The 27,443-nt window shown below is 39.8% G+C and overlaps 1 protein-coding gene across 7 annotated transcripts in view; it reads left to right on the forward strand.

Annotated features, from left to right (window-relative positions):
- The window catches only part of MLLT10 (MLLT10 histone lysine methyltransferase DOT1L cofactor), a 249,207-nt gene that overhangs the window by 202,779 nt on the left and 18,985 nt on the right, over positions 1 to 27,443 (forward strand). For all 7 annotated transcript variants that reach the window (XM_060161293.1, XM_060161275.1, XM_060161303.1 and 4 more), the window contains one exon: positions 17,169 to 17,347. In XM_060161293.1, the coding sequence (XP_060017276.1) occupies positions 17,169 to 17,347 (179 nt within the window). The remainder of the gene's footprint in view (positions 1 to 17,168; positions 17,348 to 27,443) is intronic.

The raw sequence follows: 27,443 nt of genomic DNA on the forward strand, positions 1-27,443 counted from the left end.
TTCTATTTTTTCCTGATTCAGTCTTGGCAGGTTGTGCATTTCTAAGAATTTGTCCATTTCTTCCAGGTTGTCCATTTTATTGGCATAGAGTTGCTTGTAGTAATCTCTCATGATCTTTTGTAGTTCTGCAGTGTCAGTTGTTACTTCTCCTTTTTCATTTCTAATTCTATTGATTTGAGTCTTCTCCCTTTTTTTCTTGATGAGTCTGGCTAATGGTTTATCAATTTTGTTTATCTTCTCAAAGAACCAGCTTTTGGTTTTATTGATCTTTGCTATCATTTCCTTCATTTCTTTTTCATTTATTTCTGATCTGATTTTTATGATTTGTTTCCTTCTGCTAACTTTGGGGGTTTTTTGTTTTTTGTTTTTTGTTTTGGTACGTGGGCCTCTCACTGTTGTGGCCTCTCCTGTTGCGGAGCACAGGCTCTGGATGCGCAGGCTCAGCGGCCATGGCTCACCGGCCCAGCTACTCTGCGGCATGTGGGATCTTCCTGGACCGGGGCACGAACCCGTGTCCGCTGCATCGGTGGGCGGACTCTCAACCACTGCGCCACCAGGGAAGCCCACTTTGGGGTTTTTTTGTTCTTCTCTCTCTAATTGCTTTAGGTGCAAGGTTAGTTGTTTATTCGAGATGTTTCCTGTTTCTTTTCTTAAGGTAGGATTGTATTGCTATAAACTTCCCTCTTAGACCTGCTTTTGCTGCATCCCATAGATTTTGGGTTGTCGTGTCTTCATTGTCTTTTGCTTCTAGGTATTTTTAAATTTCCTCTTTGATTTCTTCAGTGATCACTTCGTTATTAATTAGTGTATCGTTTAGCCACCATGTGTTTGTGTTTTTTACAGATCTTTTCCTGTAATTGATACCTAGTCATAGCGTTGTGATCGGAAAAGATACTTGATAAAATTTCAGTTTTCTTAAATTTACCAAGGCTTGATTTGTGACCCAAGATATGATCTATCCTGGAGAATGTTCCATGAGCACTTGAGAAAAATGTGTATTCTGTTTTTTTTGGATGGAGTGTCCTATAAATATCAGTTAAGTCCATCTTGTTTAATGTATCATTTAAAGCTTGTGTTTCCTTATTTATTTTCATTTTGGGTGATGTGTCCATTGGTGATAGTGGGGTGTTAAAGTCCCCTACTATGAATGTGTTACCGTCGATTTCCCCTTTTATGCCTGTTAGTATTTGCCTTATGTATTGAGGTGCTCCTATGTTGGGTGCATTAATATTTACAATTGTTATATCTTCTTGTTGGATCGATCCCTTGATCATCATGTAGTGTCCTTCTTTGTCTCTTCTAATAGTCTTTATTTTAAAGTCTATTTTGTCTGATATGAGAGTTGCTACTCCAGCTTTCTTTTGGTTTCCATTTGCATGAAATATCTTTTTCCATCCCCTTACTTTCAGTCTGTATGTGTCTCTAGGTCTGAAGTGGGTCTCTTGTAGACAGCAAATATATGGGTCTTGTTTTTGTATCCATTCAGCCAATCTGTGTCTTTTGGTGGGAGCATTTAGTCCATTTACATTTAAGGTAATTATCGATATGTATGTTCCTATTCCCATTTTCTTAATTGTTTTGGGTTTGTTATTGTAGGTCTTTTCCTTCTCTTGTGTTTCTTGCCTAGAGAAGTTCCTTCAGCAGTTGTTGTAGAGCTGGTTTGGTGGTCCTGAACTATCTCAGCTTTTGCTTGTCTGTAAAGGTTTTAATTTCTCCATCAAATCTGAATGAGATCCTTGCTGGGTAGAGTAATCTTGGTTGCAGGTTTTTCTCCTTCATCACTTTAAATATGTCCTGCCACTCCCTTCTGGCTTGCAGAGTTTCTGCTGAAAGATCAGCTGTTAACCTTATGGGGATTCCCTTGTGTGTTGTTGTTTTTCCCTTGCTACTTTTAATATGTTTTCTTTGTATTTAAGTTTTGATAGTTTGATTAATATGTCTCTTGGTGTATTTCTCCTTGGATTTATCCTGTATGGGGCTCTTTGTGCTTCCTGGAGTTGATTAACTATTTCCTTTCCCATATTAGGGAAGTTTTCAACTATAATCTCTTCAAATATTTTCTCTGTCCCTTTCTTTTTCTCTTTTTCTTCTGGAACTCGTATAATTCGAATGTTGGTGCATTTAATGTTGTCCCAGAGGTCTCTGAGACTGTCCTCAGTTCTTTTCATTCTCTTTTCTTTATTCTGCTCTGCAGTAGTTATTTCCACTATTTTATCTTCTAGCTCACTTATCCGTTCTTCTGCCTCAGTTATTTTGCTATTGATCCCATCTAGAGTATTTTTCATTTCATTTATGTGTTGTTCATCGTTGTTTTTTTCATCTTTAGTTCTTCTAGGTCCTTGTTAAATGTTTCTTGCATTTTCTCTATTCTATTTCCAAGATTTTGGATCATCTTTACTATCATTATTCTGAATTCTTTTTCAGGTAGACTGCCTATTTCCTCTTCATTTGTTAGGTCTGGTGGGTTTTTATCTTGCTCCTTCATCTGCTGTGTGTTCTTCTGTCTTCTCATTTTGCTTATCTTACTGTGTTTGGTGTCTACTTTTTGCAGGCTGCAGGTTCGTAGTTCCCATTGTTTTTGGTGTGTGTCCCCAGTGGCTAAGGTTGGTTCAGTGGGTTGTGTAGGCTTCCTGGTGGAGGGTACTAGTGCCTGTGTTCTGGTGGATGAGGCTGGATCTTGTCTCTCTGGTGGGCATGTTCACATCTGGTGGTGTGTTTTGGGGTGTCTGTGGACTTATGATTTTAGGCAGCCTCTCTGCTATTGGGTGGGCTTGTGTTCCTGTCTTGCTAGTTGTTTGGCATAGGATGTCCAGCACTGTAGCTTGCTGGTCGTTGAGTGAAGCTGGGTGCTGGTGTTGAGATGGAGATCTCTGGGCGATTTTCTCCGTTTGATATTATGTGGAGCTGGGAGGTCTCTTGTGGACCAGTGTCCGGAAGTTGGCTCTCCCACCTTAGAGGTACAGCACTGACTACTGGCTCCAGCACCAAGAGCCTTTCATCCACACAGCTCAGAATGAAAGGGAGAAAAAGTAGAAAGAAAGAATTAGTAGAAGTAGAACGAAAGAAAGTAAGAACGGAGGGAGGGAGGACAGAAGGAAGGAGGGAAGGAGTGAAAAAAAGAAAGGAAATAAAGTAAAATAAAATAAAGTAAGATAAAATATAATAAAGTTATTAAAATAAAAAAATGATTATTAAGAGAAAAAAAAAACCCGACGGATAGAACCCTAGGACAAATGGTGGAAGCAAAGCTATACAGACAAAATCTCACACAGAAGCATACACATACACACTCACAAAAAGAGGAAAAGGGGAAAAAATCATAAATCTTTCTCTCAAAGTCCACCTCCTCAATTTGGGATGATTCGTTGTCTATTCAGGTATTCCACAGATGCAGGTACATCAAGTTGATTGTGGAGCTTTAATCCGCTGCTTCTGAGGCTGCTGGGAGAGATTTCCTTTTCTTTTCTTTGTTCTCACATCTCCCGGGGCTCAGCTTTGGATTTGGCCCCGCCTCTGCTCGTAGGTTGCTGGAGGGCGTCTGTTCTTCCGCTCAGACAGGAAGGGGTTAAAGGAGCGGCTGATTCCAGGGCTCTGGCTCACTCAGGCCCTCAGGCCGGGGGGGAGGGAGGGTGGGGCCTGTGGCTGCAGAGGCCAGCGTGACGTTGCACCAGCCTGAGGCGCGCTGTGCGTTCTCTCCCTGAGGAGTTGTCCCTGGATCCCCGGACCCTGTCAGTTGTGGGCTGCACAGGCTCCCCGGAAGTGGGGTGTGGATAGTGACCTGTGCTCGCACACAGGCTTCTTGGTGGCCGCAACAGCAGCCTTTGCATTTCATGCCGGTCTCTGGGGTCCGCGCTGTTAGCCACAGCTCGCGCCTGTCTCTGGAGCTCCTTTAAGTAGCGCTCTTAATCCCCTCTCTTCGCGCACCGGGAAACAAAGAGGGAAGAAAAAGTCTCTTGCCTCTTCGGCAGCTACAGACTTTTTCCCGGACTCCCTCCCGGCTCGCTGTGGCGCACTAGCCCCCTTTAGGCTGTGTTCACGCCGCCAACCCCAGACTTCTCCCTGCGCTCTGACAGAAGCCCGAGCCTCAGCTCCCAGCCCCGCCCGCCCCGGCGGGTGAGCAGACAAGCCTCTCGGGCTGGTGAGTGCCGATCGGCACTGATCCTCTGTTCGGGAATCTCCCCGCCTTGCCCTCCGCACCCCTGTGGGTGCGCTCTCCTCCGCGGCTCTGAAGCTTCCCCCCTCCGCCACCCGCAGTCTCCGCCTGCGAAGGGGCTTCCTAGTGTGTGGAAACCTCTCCTCCTTCACAGCTCCCTCCCACTGGTGCAGGTCCCGTCCCCATCCTTTTGTGTCTGTTTATTCTTTTTTCTTTTGCCCTACCCAGGTACGTGGGGGATTTCTTGCCTTTTGGGAGGTCTGAGGTCTTCTGCCATTGTTCAGTAGGTGTTCTGTAGGAGTTTTTCCACGTGTAGATGTATTTCTGGTGTATCTGTGGGGACGAAGGTGATCTCCGCGTCTTACTCTTCTGCAATCTTCCCGGAAGCCCCTGATTGTTCTTTTTTTTTAAAACTTTTCCTCCCCTTTCCCCATCCCCAGTGTATTAGATGTCTTTGCCTCTTACTCCCAGAAAATCCTTGATCTTCTCATAACTCAGTTCTGCAGCCTACTTGATTTGTGTCCATCTTCTTTTCCTTCTCTCTAGTCCTGCCTACACTCAAAGGCTAATCATTACTTATGGTCTGGATCTCATCCATCCTTTTTTGCCCTCTCAGAGACCTTGCCATTTTAGTTTCCTTACTGTCTCTTTCACTATCACTTATCTTTGCCCATCTACATCTAAACATGCTCTAGTCTTTTCCTCTTGGAAAAAACACCAAAAAACCCAAACTGTCTTTTTTCTTTTTTTTTTGCGGTACGCGGGCCTCTCACTACTGTGGCCTCTCCCGTTGCGGAGCACAGGCTCCAAACGCACAGGCCCAGCGGCCATGGCTTACGGGCCCAGCCGCTCCGTGACACGTGGGATCCTCCTGGACCAGGGCACAAACCCGCGTCCCCTGCATCAGCAGGCAGACTCCCAACCACTGCACCACCAGGGAAGCCCCCAAACTGTCTTTAATCCCACATTCCTATCTGTGTGCCTAAACCTCACATTGTTTTCCCCACACTCCCTTGTTTAAGATCTTCTTGTGCTTCCTCATTGAGGGAATTCATGTCTGTTATCAATTCTGAACACAGTTGTAGCCATTATATCTTAAATTATTACTCTTCTTATTCTTTCTATTCTTGAGCGATTTTTTTTAGATTTTCATCTGTCTTTCATGTCCCTTACCCTCTCGTTTATAATTTCCACTTCTTAATCTCTCTGTGCTGTATCTGTGTAATTTCTTTAACTCTTTTTTGTTCACTCATCATTTCTTTAGCTCTATTAATTAATTGTTTCTATTTAGTGAATGTGTTTTTAAATTTTAGGAATTCTTCGTTGTTGTTTTTTTTAATGGACCTGGTCTGGTTTTGTTTTTCTTTCTTGTTTTTTAAGAGTTTTAGCTCTTTCCTCACATCTAAAAATATTTTTATTTTGAAACAGTGTCAAACTTATAGAAAAATTGCAAATATAGAGAACTTTATTTTCCTCAACCATTTGAGAGTAAGTTACACTCATAGTGCCCCATCAGCCCTTAATACCTAAGTATTTCTTACAAACAAGGATATTCTCCTCCAAAATCATGGTACAGCTATCAAGAACAGGAAATTAATATCGCCATATTAGTAGCATCTAGTCTTTAGACACCATCTGAGTTTTGACAGCTGCCTAAATTTTTGAGGATTATAGGCCAGTTGTTTTGGATTTTTTTTAAGTTACTAGGTTCAGGCTGTTTGTTTTATCTTATTTATTTTTTTTGTTGGCCGCACCACGTGGCACGCAGGGATCTTAGTTCCCGACCAGGGATCCAACCCGTGCCCCCTGTGGTGGAAGTGTGGATTCTTAACCACTGGACCACCAGGGAAGTCCCAGGGTTATATATTTTAGAAGTGATCTTTCCATTGCATTTTGTCACATGGCATATAATGAGACTTTTCCAATGAAAAGGTTTTCTGTCCCCCTTATAATTAGTATTTTGTGGAATAAACTGTGAGACTATGTAAATATTCCGTTCCTCATCAAACTTTCAGTTTATTTCAGTATGGACTTACGGATTTGTATGGGTTATAATCCATTTGTTGTGATGCTTAGATTGTTCACAATTAGGCATTGGGAGCCCTGTAAGCTGACTCCATGTCCTTTTGGTATGTCCCCTCTATTCTTTTAATGCTTCTTTACTTTCTGACACTGCAAGTATATTAGTTTTCTCTTGCTGCTCTACCAAATTACCACAAATATTAGCAGCTTAAAACCAGACAAATTTCTTAGTGCACAGTCAGAAGTCTGGGTTGGGTAAGTTGGTTTCTCTGCTTAGATTCTCACAAGGCTGATGTCACAGTGTTGGCCAGCTCTTACTGTCAGGAGGCTCTGGGAACAACCCACTTCCAAGCTCATTCAGGTTGTTGGTGGAATCCAGTTCTTTCCTTGGAGTGGTAGAACCAAGGTCACCATTTCCGGTCAGTTAAGGGCCTCCCTTAGCTCTTAGAGCCTTCTCTCCCAGCCTTGCACATGTGTCTCTATATCTTAGAGCCAGAAAAGGTGATGATTTGAATCCTTTTCACACCTAGAGTCTCTCTTGACATCCCCTTCTGCCACATTTCCCTTGCTTTTCTCTTCTGCATCTCCCACTGACTCTTCTGCCTTTCTTTGGTTTTTAAGGACTCATTCAATTACACTGGGCCCACCCTCATATTCAGAATAATCCACCTATTTTAAGGTCAGCTGATGAGTACCTTAATTCAATCTGCCAAGTGCCTTCAGAGCAGTACCTAGATTAGTGTTTGATTGAATAACCAGGAGATGGGAAACTTGGGGAATTCTGCTTACCACAGAAGGATATCCCAGGTTCTTCTTTTTTATATAGAATGTTGTTCCTTTCTCATATTTTTGATTTCTTCTCTTAGGTTCTTAATCATTTAAAATCTTTATCTCATAATCTTTATTTGCTGTTTTCTGTTTTCTAAGGTTCTTAGAAGATAGTCAAATCTTAATGTCCGCTAACTTGTGATCAAGGGGATTGTTCTTTCCATGTTTTCTAATTTTGGATTGCAAACTCATTTTCTAGCCTGGGTTGAGGATATATCCCTTCAAAGAGGTTTTGCGTTTGCTTCTGCTAATATATTCAAGTGACGGTACTGCCTGACCCCTTATATTGATTCAGCATTTGGGATTTACCAGACCAGGCAGATGGTGTAAGTTCAGACCCAAAACCTATTTGAAGACAAGGCTGTGGCTGTAAATTCTCAAGGCAGATCTTCTGTCCTCTATCCAAAGCTCAGATCAAATTGGACAAACTTCCTTATTTTATTTTTCTCCCTGTGTATGCCGTGATTTGGGGGTTTTGTGTTTTGTGGGGGTCTTTGGGTGTGGAGTGGAGAAGGGATGGGTTAGTTTTCCCCTGAAAGTGTAGCCATGGGAAAGTCTAAACTATATAATCAGGGTCTCATCAATTTCAGCTTTCCCTCCATCGGAGACCCAAGGTTTTATCTCTTTTCCTTGTGGTGGGCATTAAAGCCAAAGGTCCTAGGCTCCTGACATAGGCTGGCTGCTTTAGGGCAGCTGTTAAAGCCTTTCCTTTTTATTTGGACCCCTTAATTTTTTTTTTTGTGGGTTTAACTATTCACATTTAGGTACTTTTAATTAGGAAGGTTTTTAGGTTGTCGAGTCTGCCTTGTTGCCAGAAACAGAAATTCCCCCATTGATTGATTGACTGATTTTTTAAAACCACTTCATATTGGCTTCTGCAACTACTACTCCACTTGGGTCAGGAATAGCTTTCACACTGTCAAGTCCAAGTGAGTATTTTTCAGTTTTCTTCTTACATGATCATCTTACATCACTTCCCCTTCTCTTCTTTTTCCACTTTCCCTAACTTGGTTGTCCTACTGTTTTGACCATTTCTTTTTAGTTTTTTGTGACTTCTCCTTTATCCTGATTTGGTGTTGAAATTCCTTGGGACTCACTCCTGAGCCTCTGCTTTGGTCACTCCATAATTCTCACCGAATTTAAGTTACTTAAAATCTTTTGTGTAGGGCTTCCCCGGTGGTGCAGTGGTTGAGAATCTGCCTACCAATGCAGGGGACACGGGTTCGATCCCTGGCCTGGGAAGATCCCACATGCCGCGGAGCAACTAAGCTCATGTGCCACAAGTACTGAGCCTGTGCTCTAGAGCCCGTGAGCCACAGCTACTGAGCCCATGTGCCACAGCTACTGAAGCCCACGTGCCTAGAGCCCGTGCTCCACAATGAGAGAAGCCACTGCAATGAGAAGCCCGCGCACTGCAACGAAGAGTAGCCCCCACTCGCCGCAACTAGAGAAAGCCTGTGTGCAGCAACGAAAACCCAACACAGCCAAAAATAAATAAATAAATAAATGAAACTAAAAAAAAAAAATCTTTTGTGTAAAGTATTGCAGTAACAACCTAATTTATCTCCCTGATTCTACTCTTCTGTTTTCTTTTAAGGCATTGTTCACTTTGTATTCAAAGTGATCTCTTAAAAATACTATTATGATCATGTCACTCTTGGTTAAGATGCTTTAATGGCTTTCCATTACTACAAAATTGGGAAGTCCTTTATGGCCTGCAAGGTTTTACCTGAGCTGACTCCTGGGCTGGATTCTAGCTTCTTTTGTTTTTTTAGTTCTCCAAGCAGGGATCAAACCTACACCTCCTGCACTGGAAGCTTGGAATGGGTCCTAATCCCCCTTCAGCAGTCCTAACCACTGGACCACTGGGGGAAGTCCCTAGCTTCATTTTGAGTATCTGTTTCTTTGTTTATTATACCACAGTGGCTGTGTCTGTTAGGGTCCATTGTATGTAAGCCACAGAAGTAGGTTCTGTCGAATGTAAGCAAAAAGTAATTTATTGGATATATACAGTTATTTTAGAGAATTAGTAGAAAGACCTTACTCTAAAACTTTTGGAGGAGAGAAATAAGGGTAGTTTAAAGGGCAAGGTGAACAAGAACTAATAGACTCCTAATATTATTACCATTAGACTAACTTAGGTCTGATCATTCTCTGCCCTTATGAGCATACATTCAAGGTGTAAGTTCCCAGCAGAGACGGTTCGCCTCAGATTGGATTACATGTTCATCCCTGGGCCAGGAGTGCATGAAGTGGAGGACGGGTACTTCCCTAATAGAAAATAGGGTGCTATTTGGAAAAGAAATGGGAAAGAGGTCTAGGCAAGTAAAATTAGAACTTCCCCTAAGGACTTCCTTTTAGTTTATGTGTCACTTTACAAAGGCCTACCCTTTACTGCGAATTTTTCTTTTCTTTTTTTGTTTTTGGTACTGCTAATCTTAAGTTACCCCTCGTATTCTGTCATAGCACATTCTACTTTTTCATCATAGCACTAATATTTGTGTGATTATTTAACGTGTGACTCCTTTACTTTAAGCTCCACGAGTGCAAGGATGGTATCTGTTTTCTTCTTTGTAGCATCTTTAGCAGGAAGTATTGTATCTGGGCATATTAGGTGCATAAATATTTGTAGAATATTGTACAATCAGGTCAACTCTGCAGTATTCAGTTGATATCAAAATGATATCAAAATGATATTCAAAACATTTAAAAATATTTTAAAATGAAATCAGAAAATATGTATGGTAAGTGTAAGAGGATTAAAAATTCTATGTCCAGTATATAGGCAACTATATAGAGCAAAACCGTAAACTCTGCACCAAAAAGTTTGAAAATATATAAAAATATTAACAGTCTTTGTGGTTGATTTTTTTTCCCTACTTTCCCATCTACTTAAAAATTTTAATAATGAGTATGTGTTGTCTTTATGGGTAAATTCAAAAGAAACAACACATAATGAACGAAATTGGGATTGATGCAAAATACTTTACACTGTCTACCAAGTATAGCTTATCAAGTTTAGGTGATTTTAACTTGTAGATGCACTTCAGACACATCTTTCTCCATGGTCAGTTCCACTACCATTTTTAGAGGATCATAATCTTTCATCTAGTTTATGTAATAGCCTCTTAAATGATCTTTCTGTTTCCACTCTTCCTCCTTTCTATTCATTTGCTACACAGCAGTTAGAGGGATGATATTTTAAAAATCCAGTTCTCACTATTCGTCTTTATTGTCTTCCCATTGATCTTTTAAAAAAATATTTATTTATTTATTTTTGGCTGCATTGGGTCTTTGTTGCTGCACACAGGCTTTTCTGTAGTTGCAGAGAGTGGGGACTACTCTTCGTTGTGGTGTGTGGGCTTCTCATTGTGGTGGTTTCTCCCGTTGCGGAGCATGGGCTGTAGGCACGCAGGCTTCAGTAGTTGTGGCTTGTGGCTCTAGAGTGCAGGCTCAGTAGTTGTGGCACACAGGCTTAGTTGCTCTGCAGCATGTGGGATCTTCCTGGACCAGGGCTTGAACCCGTGTCCCCTGCATTGTCAGGTGGATTCTTAACCACTGTGCCACCAGAGAAGTCCCCTTCGTATTGATCTTAAATTCTAAACACCTCTACATGGCTTACAAGGTCCTGTGAGATCTACTTCCCCTCTCTAACCTTGTCTTCTACCACTCTCTCCACTATACTTTAGCCATATTACCTTTTTTTTTAACTTGTCTTTTTTTTTTTTTTTTTGCGGTATGTGGGCCTCTCACTGTTGCGGCCTCTCCCGCTGCGGAGCACAGGCTCTGGTCGCGCAGGCCTAGCGGCCATGGCTCACGGGCCCAGCCACTCTGCAGCATGTGGGATCTTTCCGGACTGGGGCACGAACCTGCGTCCCCTGCATCGGCAGGCGGACTCTCAACCACTGCGCCACCAGGGAAGCCCTTAACTTGTTTTTTGAACGAGCTTTTCTGCTTCATTCTTTGTTCAGTTAACAACTACATACCTAACCTTTAGGTCTTATTATATCATTTCTTCAGACAGATCTTTTCTGCTTCTTAATTTTTCACCCTCATTATACCCTTTCTCTTCCATCATATAGTGTTTGCAACAATTTATAGTCGTGTTTGTTTTTTTTAATATTTTATTTTTTTACTTATTTATTTGGTTACTCTGGGTCTTAGCTGCTGCCAGCAGGCTCCTTCGTTGCAGCTCACGGGCTCCTTAGTTGTGGCATGCGAACTCTTAGTTGCAGTATGCATGTGGGATCTAGTTCCCGACCAGGGATCAAACCCGGGCCCCCTGCATTGGGAGCATGGAGTCTTGACCAGGGAAGTCCCATGTGTTTGTTTTGATGTTTGCCTCCCTAATTGTATATTCCTGGAGAACAGAGATCTTTTCTGTCTTGTTCCCTACTTTATTCTCTGCTCTTAGCACAGTGCCTGTCTTTTAGTACATATGAAGTAAATATTTCTTGGGTGGATGGATAAATGAATCAGTATGTTACTGCCACTCTCTGTATCATTCTGCATCTTTGTTTCTTTTTTGTTCGTTTTTCATTTCATCCTTTAAAAAATTTTTTTTGTTGAAATATAGTTGATTTACAGTGTCTTTATTATAAAACATCCCATTGTCATGAGTAAAAAATGGGGACTGTTTGTGCTGATAACTCCAGTTCTTAAAAGTACCTGTGAAGGTGGCCTAGTTTGTTCACAGCATGATAAATTTGCTAGATCGTATGTGTGCACACACACACATTTGCACACACATGCACACTTGCCTCAAATGAGCAGCCTAGAAACAGAAAAGATAAATCAAGACTCCTAGTCTACACAGCTTATGAAACATAACAATAGCCTCTAAGTGTCTAGTGTGTGCCAGGCATTTAATCCTTACAACCCAATAAAGGACAAGGTGTTCTTACGAACCTCACTTCACCTCGTTTTTTTGTTTTTTAAAATAGATTTATGTATGTATGTATGTATGTATGGCTGCATTGGGTCTTCGCTGCTGCATGTGGGCTTTCTCTACCGGCAGCAAGCAGGGGCTACTCTTCGCTGTGCTGCGTGGGTCTCTCATTGCTGTGGCTCCTCTTGTTGCGGATCACGGGCTCTAGGCATGCGGGCTTCAGTAGTTGTGGCATGCAGGCTTAAATAGTTGTGGCACGCAGGCTTCAGTAATTGTGGCTTGCGGACTCTAGAGTGCAGGCTCAGTAGTTGTGACATACGGGCCTAGTTGCTCCCTGGCATGTGGGATCCTCCCAGACCAGGGCTCAAATCCGTGTCCCCTGCATTGGCAGGCAGATTCTTAACCACTGTGCCACCAGGGAAGCCCCCCACTTCACCTTTAAGGAAAGAAGCTTAGGGAAGTTAAGTTGCTTGTCCAAAGTCACGCAGCTGATCTGAGGTCCAAATGAGCCCCATCCTGCAAGTTTAATTACTAAGCTATACTGCCTTGCCAAATAGAATTTACTCATTCAGTACTGAATGATAATGATAAACATGTATTGCAAATCTAGTATGCCTGACACTGCTCTAAGTACAATACTGGGAATAAGGCAGTGAACAAAGCAGACTCCCATCCTCATGGAGAGTACATTCCAGAGGGACATGGGAAAGACAGTGAACAAAAGGAATAAGGAAAACATGCAGAATGATAAATGTGATAATGAGTATGGAGAAAAATAAAGCAGGGGAGTAGATGGAGGCAGTGAGGGGGTTGCAGTACTCAATAGGGTGGTCAAGGAAGTCCTCTCAGAGAAGGTGCCATTTGAGCTGAGACCTGAAGGGTGCAAAGACATCTGTGAGGAACCCAAGGAAACTTTGGACAGAGGAGGAGATGCAAGCACAGTCTGTCTGGCACGCGCTGACCCTAAGAACCTCAGAGGGGAGCCTTTTTTGGGACAGCTGCACGTTATACCTGCGCTGCTTCTCTCCCTCGGGCGCCCGTGGGTGGGTGAGCAGGTCTCCGTCCTCACCGCCACTGTCACATGTGACGGCTGACCCGGGCTGGTCCTAAGTCCGGGCCTCCTCTCTCTCCAGTTCCATTCGCCAAAATTCATTCCACACGAGGAGCGCTCCTCCTGACAGTGCTCATTCCACACGTCCTCCCACGCCTGGTTACACACAGGTAAAAGTGTGGTAGTGCACCTTTGTTTGCCCATTGGATTAACAAAGATCTAAGGACTAGATAAAATTGAGTGTGAGGTGGAAAAGTGGCACTTGGTCTCTGTTGGTGGAAAGTGTAAACCGGTACAACTGCCCTGAACGGCAGGTGCACAGTATTGTATCCTGAACAGGTGAATTTGAGGGTATTTTCCTTGAGCTTGTGCATTGCAGGATTCAGTTCTATTTAATTAGATGAATGTCACCTTGATTTAGATTAAAATAGCATATAATTTGTAAAAGATGAAAATAGAGTGAAGTTAAATAGAAAGCAGGTACAGAACAATCTAAGGAGGATTATTTGCCTTCTGAAAAAGGATCTAGAGGTCTTAGTGAACGGTTAATGCTGTACCATCGTACCCGGGGTATGAGGGAGTTGAGGTGAGCCAGTGATCCGCATTTTCAGAAAAAGATTTAGAATTCCATGCTTTCCTGACTTGATAGGAAAGGAAAATTTTGATTTGTTCTATTTTATTACAGTAACCTGAGTACCAGTTTCAAAGTGTGATTGCTGCGTTTTTAGCTGTGCAGTTTCCCATTTAAGATCAAGCTAATGCAGTTAGAAAACAGACTTAAGTTTAGAGATTGAAGATCCTCAAACACACCACAGTTTTGCTTCTCAGTATTATACTTTCATGATATATTATTGCATGTGGTAATGGTATTTGCAGTTTTCAAAGTGTAGTACGGACAGTAGAGGACCTGACAATTAAAATACTATACTTCCCTGACTTAAAGATAAATTTTTAACTAGAGCGCTAACTCTAAAATAGCTATAGCTACCATTTATGGCAACTTACTCTGTATTAGGCACTGTTAGAGCCTTTACATGAGTATTCCCCAAAACCTGTAAGGTAGCTATTATCTTGGTTCTTAGAAAAGAACAGTATGGAGGCTCACAAAGTTTAAGATCACAAGGTTGGGAGAGCCAGGACGTTTGTCTCAGTCAAAAACTTGTCCTGTTGTGATTTCAGCCTACTGCCTCCAGCTCGCTTTTGCCTTTTGGTTTTGGGAATTGGAGATTCCACGTATAGTATGCTTTTCGACATTAAAAAAAAATCAGCACTCTACCTTTTAAGGTACTTTGAAAAAGCTGAGTTCAAGTACTTCTCTCTGGAACTCTTCCACCCCAGTCTCTTCCTCTGAACTTAAGTCGTTTTTTGTATCATATGTCCTTATGGTATTTAGCATTTCCCTCCTGTATCATAGTAGCTTGGGAGTACTTATTAGCTGTGCTGTGAGACTATAAGTTCTTTGAAGGATGAATTCCTTTCTGTTCTTTGCCATCTTCATTGCCTTTTTAAAAATTATTATTAGAACCTCAATAAGTATTTGTTGAAAGAACTATGGGGTAAACAACTTAAAACAATTTTTTTTCTTCACCTACGGGCCTGTCCTTTGGAATGTAGGTTTATAAATATTCACTGCATTTATGTGCTCTTTTCTGTCCTCCACAGCCAAACTTCTTAAAAGAGTTATCTTGCCAAAATTTCTTGTTACTTTTCATGACTTCTTTTTCTGGCCTTACCTTAAATGATCAATACAATCATTTGACGTTTTCCTTTGAAATTCTCTTAGGTGGTTTCTAAGATTCTCTCTGTTTCCTTATTTTGTTCTTTGTGGTCCATCTTTCTTTCTTTTTTTTTTTTTTTTTTTGCGGTATGCGGGCCTCTCACTGTTGTGGCCTCTCCCGTTGTGAGCACAGGTTCCGGACGCGCAGGCTCAGCGGCCATGGCTCACAGGCCCAGCTGCTGTGCAGCATGTGGGATCTTCCCAGACCGGGGCACGAACCTGTGTCCCCTGCATCGGCAGGTGGACTGTCAACCACTGCGCCACCAGGGAAGCCCTAACATTTTAACTTTTAATGTTCTTCTTGATTTGGTTCCTGCTTATTTTTTAGCCTCATTTCTTGCTTAAGCTACACGGATGGCACTTATAAGTTCTTAGAATCTACCTGGCTCTGTGGTGCATGTTTCTTCCTCAGAATGCCCTTCACCTCTGTCCTCCAGCTCCTTTAGAAATTAGCTTTAAAGGCACCCATCTCTTCCAGTTCGCTTTTTGACCTCATCCTTTCTCACTCCAGGTCTGGGTTAGATAACCCTCTTTATGCACTCACAGCCTCCTGAGGATATCTCTATCATAATACTCTTCACGGTCTTTTGTAATTGTCTCTTTTTTCCACTAAGCTTCTTGAAGGCGGAGACCACATATCTCGAATGGCTTTGTATCTCTAGGGCTTAGAATAATGTCTGGCAAACAGTGAGCTCTCAGATGTTTGTGGAATGAATGTATTTGTTAAGTGGACAAATTATCATTATTCTGGAGAAATTGTAGATATAAAAAGGATCTTAGGAGCCTCAATTATAGTTGTAAGGCCTTTAAAAATGTCCCAATTTTTGTATTCCCCTTGTTTGAAGATTATAGGTACTTCTATTTATTATGAATCAATAATATTTATATTCTTCAGAACAAAGTAAATTTTACTGTTGATATAACCACTGTGTTTTCTCAAAAATTTTTTTTGACTATGGCATACTTAGGTTCTTTTTTTCTGCTTTCCTCTTGTTTATAGTGTCAAGTTCTTGAGGTCTTATTCCCTCCCACCCTCCCAAGAGCCCTGGTTTATTATAAGATTTCTCAGCCTCCATTGCTATTAACTCTATGGGCCAGATAATTCTTAGTTGTGAGGAGCTGGCTTGTGCATTGTACAATGTTTAGCAGCATCCCTGGCCATTACCTACTAGATGCCAGTAGTACCTCCTAGTTTTGACAACCAAAAATGTGTCCAGACATTGTCATATGTCTCCTGTGAAGCAGAATCACCCCTGGTTCAGAACCCCACTGGTTTATAGAGATTCCTGTCTCTTAACCTTTATCCTCAAAGAGCCTTTCCTTCTCTGTGGACTTTTTGTTATCAGCATAAGAGCATGATCACCCATCTTGGGGGGGGAAAAAAACCCCAAAAAAACCCACAAAACACTTTTTAAAGTAACTCCTAGTTTCTTCTTAACTTTTGCTCATTTTCTCTTTCTGTCCTCTGTCCATCCACTTTTCTAGAGTGAATTGCTTCTACTCTTTCTTTCTGGCTTTTTAATCCTGTGGTGCTACTGAAAATACTTTCAAATCTCTTTCCTCTTTTCCTGTGTTCTCTGAAGTGAATGCTACCACCACCTAGCTTTCCACGTCACCATCATCTCTTAATGCTCTGTTCCCTGGCCACCCCGACTGCTACTTTAGATACCTCATTCGGTCAGTCATAAAGTCCTGTTTATTCTACCTCCTGAATATCTATAGAATCCACCTGTATTCTTTATTTTCACTGCTGTGTCCCACCAGTGGCATCAGGCTCTTTGTTGTTCTCGGAATATCAAGTCTAGTCCTGTTCCATTTTCTTTTCTGCTCTGTAATGTGGATGACCTTTCAAAAACAAGAGTCTCTTCCCATTTCATACCTTCTCAATCATGAGTGCTGGGGCTCTAGTATCTGCATTTTTGAAAGGCTTACCAAGTGATTTTTATACAACTCTAATTTCTTCATTCTCCTATTTCAGAAACATGTCACTGCTCTTAGGAATTCCTAAAACCCTTATTATTATTCTTACAAAGCACTTCCTGATGTGATCTCTGTCTCTTAACAAATCATCTTTGACGTATAAAAAAAGTCTTAGTTTCTTTAAGACAAGTACTTTATGAAAAGTCAGTATTTATACATTTAGTTACTGGGTTTTTTTTGTTTTTTGTTTTGCGGTACGCGGGCCTCTCACCGTTGTAGCCTCTCCCGTCGCGGAGCACAGGCTCGGGACGCGCAGGCAGGCTCAGCTGCCATGGCTCACGGGCCCAGCCGCTCCGCGGCATGTGGGATCTTCCCGGACCGTGTTTTTTTTTTTTGACATCAATAAAATTTATCATTGTGGGAGGGATCAGGAGGAAATGTGGGTATTCTAACATCGATTAATGTTGGTGTCTGTGACCAGTTTGACTGCTAAATTATAAAATATTTAAATAAGATTTTTTTCTTGTAGGTATTTATAGCAGCAGTGATGTAGCAGTATCATTTCCAAATGTAGCATCTGGCTCAGGATCCAGTACTCCTGTCTCCAGTTCTCATTTACCTCAGCAACCTTCTGGGCATTTACAGCAAGTGGGAGCGCTCTCCCCGTCTGCTGGGTCATCTGCACCTTCTGCTGTTGCTACAACTCAGGTAAATTATTATTACAGTGTTACAAAGTAACATGTACATCCATTTGTCTTTTTTTTTTTCCTAAACATCTTTATTGGAGTATAATTGCTTTACAGTGGTGTGTTAGTTTCTGCTGTATAACAAAGTGAATCAGCTATACATATTCATATAACCCCATATCTCCTCCCTCTTGTGTCTCCCTCTCACCCTCCCTATCCCACCCCGCTAGGTGGTCACAGAGCTCGGAGCTGATCTCCCTGTGCTATGTGGCTGCTTCCCACTAGCTATCTGTTTACATTTTGTAGTGTATATATGTCCATGCCACTCTCACTTTGTCCCAGCTTACCCTTCCCCCTCCCCGTGTCCTCAAGTCCATTCTCTACGTCTGCGTCTTTATTCATCCTGCCCCTAGGTTCTTCAGAACCTTTTTTTTTTTTTTTAGAGTCCATATATATGTGCTAGCATACGGTATTTGTTTTTCTCTTTCTGACTTACTTCACTCTGTATGACAGACTCTATCTAGGTCCATCCACCTCACTACAAATAACTCAGTTTCGTTTCTTTTTATGGCTGAGTAATATTCCATTGTATATATGTGCCACATCTTCTTTATCCATTCATGTGTTGATGGACACTTAGGTAGCTTCCATGTCCTGGCTATTGTAAATAGAGCTGTGATGAACATTGTGGTACATGACTCTTTTTGAATTATGGTTTTCTCAGGGTATATGCCCAGTAGTGGGATTGCTGGGTCGTATGGTAGTTCTATTTGTAGTTTTTTAAGGAACCTCTATACTGTTCTCCATAGTGGCTGTATCAATTTACATTCCCACCAACAGTGCAAGAGGGTTCCCTTTTCTCCACACCCTCTCCGGCATTTATTGTTTGTAGATTTTTTTAATGATGGTCATTCTGACCGGTGTGAGGTGATACCTCATTGTAGTTTTGATTTGCATTTCTCTGATGATTAGTGATGTTGACCATCCTTTCATGTGTTTGCTGGCAATCTGTGTCTTCTTTGGGGAAATGTCTGTTTAGGTCTTCTGCCCATTTTTGGATTGGGTAGTTTGTTTTGTTGATATTGAGCTGCATGAGCTGCTTGTATATTTTGGAGATTAATCCTTTGTCAGTTTCTTCATTTGCAAATGAAAGTAAGTTAGATTATAGGGGAGATAAATGAAATAGGGCTTCCTATAGGAATTCATAAAATATCTCAATCTGTATTGACACGAGTGGAAATGATACACACGTTTACATGATATTCATGGGAGAGCACAAAAGAATATGTTGGCACCAACTGATTCTTTTCAATTTCTGAGTTCCTGATTTTGTCCTAATGATGTAAAATAGTAATTTGGGGGGAGCTCTTATTCCCTCTTTTAAAAGTAGGACTTACAAAGTATGAACCACTTTTGGACTTCTGTGGTTTTAAAAATTCCTTTCATAATTTTAAAATCGCAGAAATAATATATGAATATCTGTGGTGTAAATTTTTAAAAACCAGTGAAGGAGAGTATAGGATTAAGAGTGAATGATTCTTTTAAGTACTTATAGGGTGTTCTTTCTTGTGAGAAAGAAGGGATATTTATAATATTATAAATAATGGTGACTATGTTGGTGGTTTTGCATTTATTTATCCTTTTCCTTCATTTTAGATCTGGAGCTTGATGGGTGACCTAGTCTACAGGAATGCTCTAAGAGCCAGAGTCAAACCAGAGAAATCATAATTATATAAATAGAATAGTAAATGGCCACAGCTGCGCACGTGCGTGCGCACACACACACACACACGTGCGCACACACACTCACACACAAGCACGCACACTCACTCCCCATCCCCAACCCCCATGTTTCCTCAAAGGTAATAATTTAAAATTCCTAAAGTATATATATTTTTTCTTTATTTGGAATTCTTTATAATTTTATTATTTTCATTTTACCCAATGCCTCTGATAGTCTCAGAGTTTTAAGAAAATTATGACAAAGACAAATGTCTAGTTATAAACAACTAGTTAAGTAGTTAGTTGTTTGTAAGTTGCTGTAAACTTCTGCTTTATGTATGTGTTCATAATTTCTATTGTACGGGCCTTAGAATATATGTACACTTTTCCAGCATTTTCTGTAAGCTGTACATCAGAGCACAGCATTAAGTTATTTTTAAAGTATGTAGTGGTGCAGTGCAAACGATCACCATTATAATTAGATCAAGAATTAGAATAAACAACAGTTCAGCACAGAAAAACAATGGCATGGTTAGTGGTATTGTCTTTGAAAATGAAAGTTAACAATTTGGTGAACTTCTCAACCTGAAGAAGGGAAGTTTGACTAGTTTAGGAGAGTTTTTCTCTAGCTCATTTCACTAGCCTTGGTGAGATATAGGCATAATGATAGGGGTTTGGGGTTAGAGAGGGTGAAAGGATAAATGAGAAAATGGCTCTTATTAATAGTTTTATCTCTTTTAATTAAGTGTAACCATATGCTGTTGATAGCTTTATATCCTTGGAAAGAGTCTCACATGAACATTTTCAATGTGCATGTTCCTTTCCTTTCTTTCTAAAAGTCTGTTTTAATTACCCTCTGGTTAATTCCAGGCTGAATTAAGCAAAAATCTCATTTCTTCCCATTCATTATATTTGTGGTTTTGGGGGTTGACTTTAGGGAGGTGGGTGGGGGAAGTGGTAGTGAAGAGAAATTTATAGCTAGAGGGAAAATTCCACTTAACATATGACTCAGCTGAAGAACAAAGAAATCATAGTTTCAAGTAATCCAGGATTCAGTCCAATTAAAATCTTCACTGTTTATCCTCCTCCCTGTTTCAGTAAGGTGGGTCTCTTATAAATATGATCATCCAGTGAGACTCCCATGCTGCATGCCGAGACAGCTGCATCTGTGTTTCTGTCCAGCAGTAAACACTTTCTGCCTTGAAGCCGGAGCTTATTTAGCCTGGCTTATCTGGTGCTGCTGTAGCAACCATCAGTCTCCAGGCAACTGAGGCAGGTTGACCTCTGAGTTGAACTGAGTGCAGAACTACTTCAGTTTAGCTGCCTTAGACAATAGTATTGGTGTTGAATGTGCAAAGTGTGAATTTTCTAGGCAATGTGCAAAGGAAAGGATACAGAAATATTTAGAATAAATCGAATGTTTAGATAGAACTCCTAAAATTGTGATGCACTTGGTAATTTAATCTTCTTTCCAAATGACAGAAGTTTATTTCTGTTTAACTTTTGTATAGGCCTTGTATGTTTTCAGATCATGCAATTCACTGTGTTTAGATAATCACACCCTAGCCTTTTATTTAGAGTTTCTTTATAGGTAGTTGATTTAAAAATGAAGAGAGTAGTGCTATAAGTGTGTAAATTAAAACTATCAATGTTTAAAATATAATTATAGAAGCCTTGTTACAATTATTGAGAAAACCATCACACCAGCAAGCAAATGTTTTAAAAAATATAAATCAGAGAATAGAAGTGTTAAATTTGAACGATGTTTTGACTTTCCTCCTTTCCCTCCCAAAACCTTAATGAAAGCAGTAATTTTTAGTGATGGGCTTGGTGCCAGAAGGATAAAAATCCGTAGGTCATTCTTGATCTTTCTGGCCTTGGTTTTAAGTAAGATAGACAGGCCTCTTCTTTGGTTTATTTGCTGTCTTAAGGATTGTTCCCAGGCAAGTGGTCAGGGAAGTAAGATCAGGAAGAGCTAATAGAAATTAAAAACTGAAACTAGATTTGTGCCTTTAATGGGGCAAAAAGGAGACACTTGTAAAAATGTGGGGAGACAAAGTCTGATGCTTAGCAGCCCTAATTTGAAAAAAACCTTTAAAAATGTTTGATAACCTTGTTTTATATTGTTTGATGTCAAATCCTTTTGTTTTATTTGATAAACTTGTTTTTAGGGTAATTATTCCTTCACAGATACCAGCAGTATAGTTACAATTATAGTTCCTTAACATTATTGGAAGATAGAACTGCTGTCCTTGTGATGTTTTAATGATGGGTGCTCTGCTCTTGTATCATGGGTAGAGGTATAAATTAGTTTCTATAGGTGTGCCATTAATATTTCATTTTGCCTTTCAAATTCCACTGTTTCTTAGTTCTGCATTCATTCTGTTTTGTCTTTGGAAGAATCCTGGTGCTTTTGTTTGAAGGATGATTGCTTTAATAGAGTTTAAGACAGAATGTAATGAAAATAATTGTATTCTAATATGTCTTGCATTCTGAGTTTTGCTTTTGGATACAGTCTTCATGTAGATAATCATGGTTCCTTGTTTACTCTGTGTTACTGTTATAAAAATGATACAGGTTTAAAAGTAATTGAAGGAACTTCTAAGGTTTATTTATGTGATATTTACTAAATGCAGATAAATTTAAGTATTTTAAGGGTATAATTTAGTGACTCATGTTTTGCAGATTTCTGTGAGACTTTTACTTCAAGTATCTTAACTTTGGTGTGTGTGTTGGGGAGCTGTCTTAGATATAATCCTGATTTCCTTTCAGATGATGGCTGATAGGGCACTTTTATTCTGTTTGGGAAAATGGTTCAGTTTCCCAGGCCGATTCATCTATCTTTGGAGGAGCTCTGACTTGATTGGTCAGAACGAAAGTTTCATCTATTTTATTTTATTTTACTTTACTTTATTGTTGTATCCTGCTTTTTAATTAATTTATTTATTTATTTATTTTGGGGGTTGCATTGGGTCTTGCTGCACACAGGCTTTCTCTAGTTGCGGCGAGCGGGGGCTACTCTTCGTTGCGGTGCGCGGGCTTCTCATTGCAGTGGCTTCTCTTGTTGTGGAGCATGGGCTCTAGGCACGTGGGCTTCAATAGTTGTGGTACGCGGGCTCAGTAGTTGTGCCTTGCGGGCTCTAGAGCGCAGGCTCAGTAGTTGTGGCACAAGGGCTTAGTTGCTCTGCAGCATGTGAGATCTTCCCGGACCAGGGCTTGAACCTGTGTCCTCTGCATTGGCAGACAGATTCTTAACCTCTGCATCACCAGGGAAGTCCCTGTTATAAATAATTGCATAATGACTTGTAATTTTAAGGAAGTCCACATTCTGAGCAGAATAAGTTTTTATAAGTGCTTTCTAATGTTACTTACTTTTGGATGATGAAGAGGTTAAGTGACATGGATTATGAGCCTCTGTGTTAAGGGGTATCTCTTTGAAAAAACATTCTTAGGAATTTTACTGTGTCTGTTTGTGTGGCACAATGCAAAATAGCAGAAACTGGGGTCCGAAATCCTAGATTCCTGGAGCGTTGCTGCTCACTAGTGTGTCTGTGGGTAGGTCTTTTACATTTGTGGATGTTGATTTTTTTTTTCATATGTGAAATGGAATACTTTAAATACCTGTTCTACCTGCAGTACAGGTATATTCTGAAGTTCAAGCGAGAATAAGTACTTTGCAGACCATGAAGTACTTTGGAATTAATGGTTATTACACCCATTTAGTCATTTCACATACAGCTGTTGACTAAGGTCTTTTCATTCTTAAATTATTTCAATAGCCTCTTTAGTCCTAGGGACTTAATTTCCACCCCAAAAGGTAGGTGATATATTGATTAGATATTGGCCAATTAAGAAACCTGCTTAGAATTGGTGGTTATTCTGCACAGTCCTGTTGCTCAATCATCAGTGTTCATTGATGGTTTAACTACAATTTAATCCCTCCCACTACTTTATAAACTCAATTGTGGGGCATTTCAGCATTAGCCTAAACAATGGTTTTGAATACGTTAAGCTCCTAACAATTAGGGAGCAGTTTGGGGCATTGAATAAAGTGGAATGATGCAATTGAACCTGACAGCTTTAACAGTCAGCCTGCTCATGGGACCTGAAAGTTGTTCACACATGGTTTCTTCTCTCATCACATGCTGAGTATTAAAGCCCGATGGTGGTAGCTGACACAGAAATGGGTCTGTTATCAGGATACATTTTAGAGTACAAAGTTAGGATTGAGTTGGAGAATATATGAAACTTTCTACTGTTCTCCAGTTTTTCCTGGAAACTTTTCTAGTCAAACAAACTGTGCATAAATTATCATTAAAATATTTGAATCCTTACATTATATTTGCTGTATTGCTATGTTATTATAGAATATATAGATTAAGATATCATTGCATAATGAGACAGTACTATCTAATTTTTCTTAGGGAAATGTTTTACTCTGAAATATAGCCATGTTAATATCAGAATATAATGGACAAATTATGTTCTCTAATGAAGTTAATGGAAAAGATGGAAACCATAATAGTTTATGAAAAGAAGTTTTAAATAACAAGGTAAAGTTTGAGTGCTTGCCATCTGCCACGCATTCTTCTCAGCCCTTACGTGCAGTAACTCAAGTCTCACAGTATTCTTATGATGAAGGTACTATTTCTATCTCCATTTTTACAGATGGAAATTGAGGACAGAGAGCTTTAGTCCCTCACCCAAGGTGAGATAGTTTGTCTTATGGCCGATACAGTGATAACAAAGAGTTTTTTCTTGTAAGAGTATGGACGAAGTAGGAATTTTTAAAAATAATACTGTTTAGTGAGCTGACAGTATTTCAGAAGAACGCATTTTTAAATCATGTGTCAGTGTTGGAAAGTTTGAAGAAGAAGCTGCTGTGTTTTAGAGCTTGTTTGAATCATTTGACTTGCATGTTTATTGACAGGTTAATTGTGCATTTAAAAAATGCTTGCTATGACCTCTTCCTATATGATTGAAGCATGAAGTTTCATACTCACCTCTAGATGATGCATTGCTATGATACTTTCCAAAGGTGAAATTTTGATAGGTACTGTTCTTTCAAACCTAATTTTTCTTCTTCATACTTTATTTTTCTGCCTTTACCAACATTAGGGAGGAAAAAAAAATCTACCAAAACAATACCCACTTTTAAGTCTGATACTCAGATAATTGAGTAGATTTAGCCTGATTTTTTCCCTCTCTACTACTAACTCCTTTAGAATGAGCCAAGTGCCTAGGAATTTGGTAGACTTACTTCACTCTACAACTAGAACTCTTTCAAAACTTCTCTGTGGTCCTAAGGGGACATTTGAAATGTAAGAGGTGAACTTCAAGCTGAAATATAATTTTAATCTTGTTAATATTTTAATAGGGTATGTCAGCCTACTTAGGAAGCACTAAATTTCTATGATTTATTTTGAGTTTCACTACTGCCTTGGTCTAGGGACTTGCATATCTTTCTAGATGCTTAACATAGTATGTTATTCTAAATTTGCTAAGGGCATTCTTTGACTCAGGTACTAAGCATATTTTGCTTCACCGTGACTTAGATTTACCTCAGTAATTATTCAGTTTATTTTTACTTTACTTGGCTCTGGGTCCATCTTGTAAAATAATTGTTACACTTAGTGAGACTTTTACTAAGGTATTAGAATAGATATAACATCTTGTGTGAAGTGGTTCCTTCAGTTATTAGTCTTGGGGAGGGAAAAAAGAACCTGTCTAAGGTATCATATATTTGGAAGTGAAAGCAGAAGTTTATTAAGGCAATATGAACTTAAAATTTCATAAAATATTTTTATCTTGATCTAAAACCGGTTTTTACATTTTGAGTAGATGACTTCATTTCATCAGGACACTATAAAGCCAAGTGACCAGTTTTTTGGCAGTCATATTCTTTTTTTTTTTTTAAACATCTTTATTGGAGTATAATTGCTTTACAGTGGTGTGTTAGTTTATACCCTATATCCCCTCCCTCTTGTGTCTCCCTCCCACCCTCCCTATCCCACCCCTCTAGGTGGTCACAAAGCACCGAGCTCATCTCCCTGTGCTATGCGGCTGCTTCCCACTAGCTGTCTATTTTTACATTTGGTAGTGTATATATGTCAATGCTACTCTTACTTCGTCCCAGCTTACCCTTCCCCCTCCCCATGTCCTCAAGTCCATTCTCTACGTCTGTGTCTTTATACCTGTCCCGCCCCTAGGTTCATCAGAACCATTTTTTTTTTTAGATTCCATATATATGTGTGAGCATATGGTATTTGTTTTTCTCCTTCTGATCCACTTCACTCTGTATGACAGACTCTAGGTCCATCCACCTCACTACAAATAATTTCATTTCTTTTTATGGCTGAGTAATATTCCACTACATATATGTGCCACATCTTCTTTATCCATTCATCTGTCGATGGACACTTACATATTCTTTTTTGTTTTAGCTTCTTATTTTGAAATAATTTTGGGGTGTATAGAAAAGTTGCAAAACCAGTACAGAGTTTATGTGTCTTGTGGATACCTTCACTCAGCACCCCCAGTGTTTAACAACTCATACTCTTTATAGTGCCAATAGGCCTGAGAACATATTTGCCCACAGTAGACACTCTCTTTCCCAGGGCAAGATAGAATTGAAATAAGGTATGTACTTCCTTCCAGACACAATTGCCAGTTTTTTGGTTTTTTTTCATTGAAGTCTAGTTGATTTACAATGTTGTGTTAATTTCAGGTGTACAGCAAAGTGATTCAGTTATACATACATATATTTCTTTTTTTTTTTCAGATTCTTTTCCCTTATAGGTTATTACAAAATACTGAGTATAGTTCCCTGTGCCATACAGTATGTCCTTGTTGGTTATCTATTTTATATATAGTTGTGTGTATATGTTAATCCCAAACTCCTAAGTTATCCCTCTGCCCCTTCCCCTTTCCTCTTTGGTAACCATAAGCTTGTTTTCCATGTCTGTGGATATGTTTCTGTTTTGTATATAAGTTCATCTGTATCTCTCTCTCTTTTTTTTTTTTTTAAATTCCTTATGTGAGCTCTATGATATGATATTTGTCTTTGTCTGGCTTACTTCACTTAGTATGATAATCTCTAGGTGCATCCATGTTGCTGCAAATGGCATTATTTCACTCTTTTTATGGCTGAGTAGTAGTCCATTGTATATATGTACCACATCTCCTTTATCCATTCATCTGTCAGTGGATATTTAGGTTGTTTCCATGTCTTGGCTGTTGTAAATAGTGCTGCTATGAACATTGCGGTGCATGTATCTTTTTGAATTATGGTTTTCTCTGGATATATGCCCAGGAGTGGGATTGCTGGATCATGTGGTAGCTCTGTTTTTAGTTTTTTACTGATCCTCCATACTGTTCTCCATAGTGGCTGCATCAATTTACATTCCCACCAGCAGTGTAGGAGGGCTCCTTTATCTCCACACCGTCTCCAGCAATAACAACTGCCAGTTTTTATACCAGGTCTTCTGAAGCAGACCTGTGGTACATTACTAATTTGCTTTTGGTGCACTTTAAAAATCCATGTTCAAAGTGTGCTTTGGAGAACTGTGTATATATTGTTTCCCTTATTCCTTGTTCCAGATTCCTTTTATATAAAAGCTTTCAGTGCCCTTTATGCTTCATAACTAGCTTCTTTAGGTTCTCATGGACTTCCATGAATCTTAATGCTTTCACTTATTAATAATGAAGGTTTTTTTGAGTCTACAAAATGCCAGTCATTATATGTGTACTGTCCTCATAAGTTGTGTGTCTCTTCCCTGCTCACTCACTTATCCTTCTTTATTGCTACTAAGTTGAAGAATGTTTTTACTAAAATGTTGGGAGTTTCTTGGTCCTAAGGTGCCTACAGAGTTATCAAGAGTTTCCAGCAGTAACCGTTGTAAATACCATTTCAGAAGTGTTGGCCAAGCAGTGTCAGACATTTGTGGAATCTTTGGTAGCTCATGTTCCCTGCTTAAAATGATGGTAATGACTTGAATTTTAATGTGGAGTGCTTTAGATGTTTTCATATACCACAGAATCCTACATGGTAAAATTAGTCATTTATTTTGTCTCTCTTGGAAATTTCTTGTTTAGATAAATACAGTAATTTTTAAAAGACAAAACTACCAGATAATTTTTAAACATTCAGAAAATTTGGGAAATTTATCATTCAGGATAATGAAGAATGTATTTCTAATTTATTTTATTATTTTATTATTAATTTTTCCTTTTCCTGCCATCCTTATAAAATACATGTTTCCTGCTTTGGAATCATGCTAACGATGATTGATTCTCTTCCTGTTGATAGTCATTATGGAAATCAGTTATGGTGTGCTGCTTTGCGTTTTGATCCGTTAGTGTAGTGGGCGTAGTGTGTGATTCGGAAAGTAAGATGA

The sequence above is a fragment of the Lagenorhynchus albirostris genome, chromosome 1 (assembly GCF_949774975.1).
Source record: "Lagenorhynchus albirostris chromosome 1, mLagAlb1.1, whole genome shotgun sequence".
In the NCBI taxonomy this organism is placed as follows: Eukaryota; Metazoa; Chordata; class Mammalia; order Artiodactyla; family Delphinidae; genus Lagenorhynchus; species Lagenorhynchus albirostris.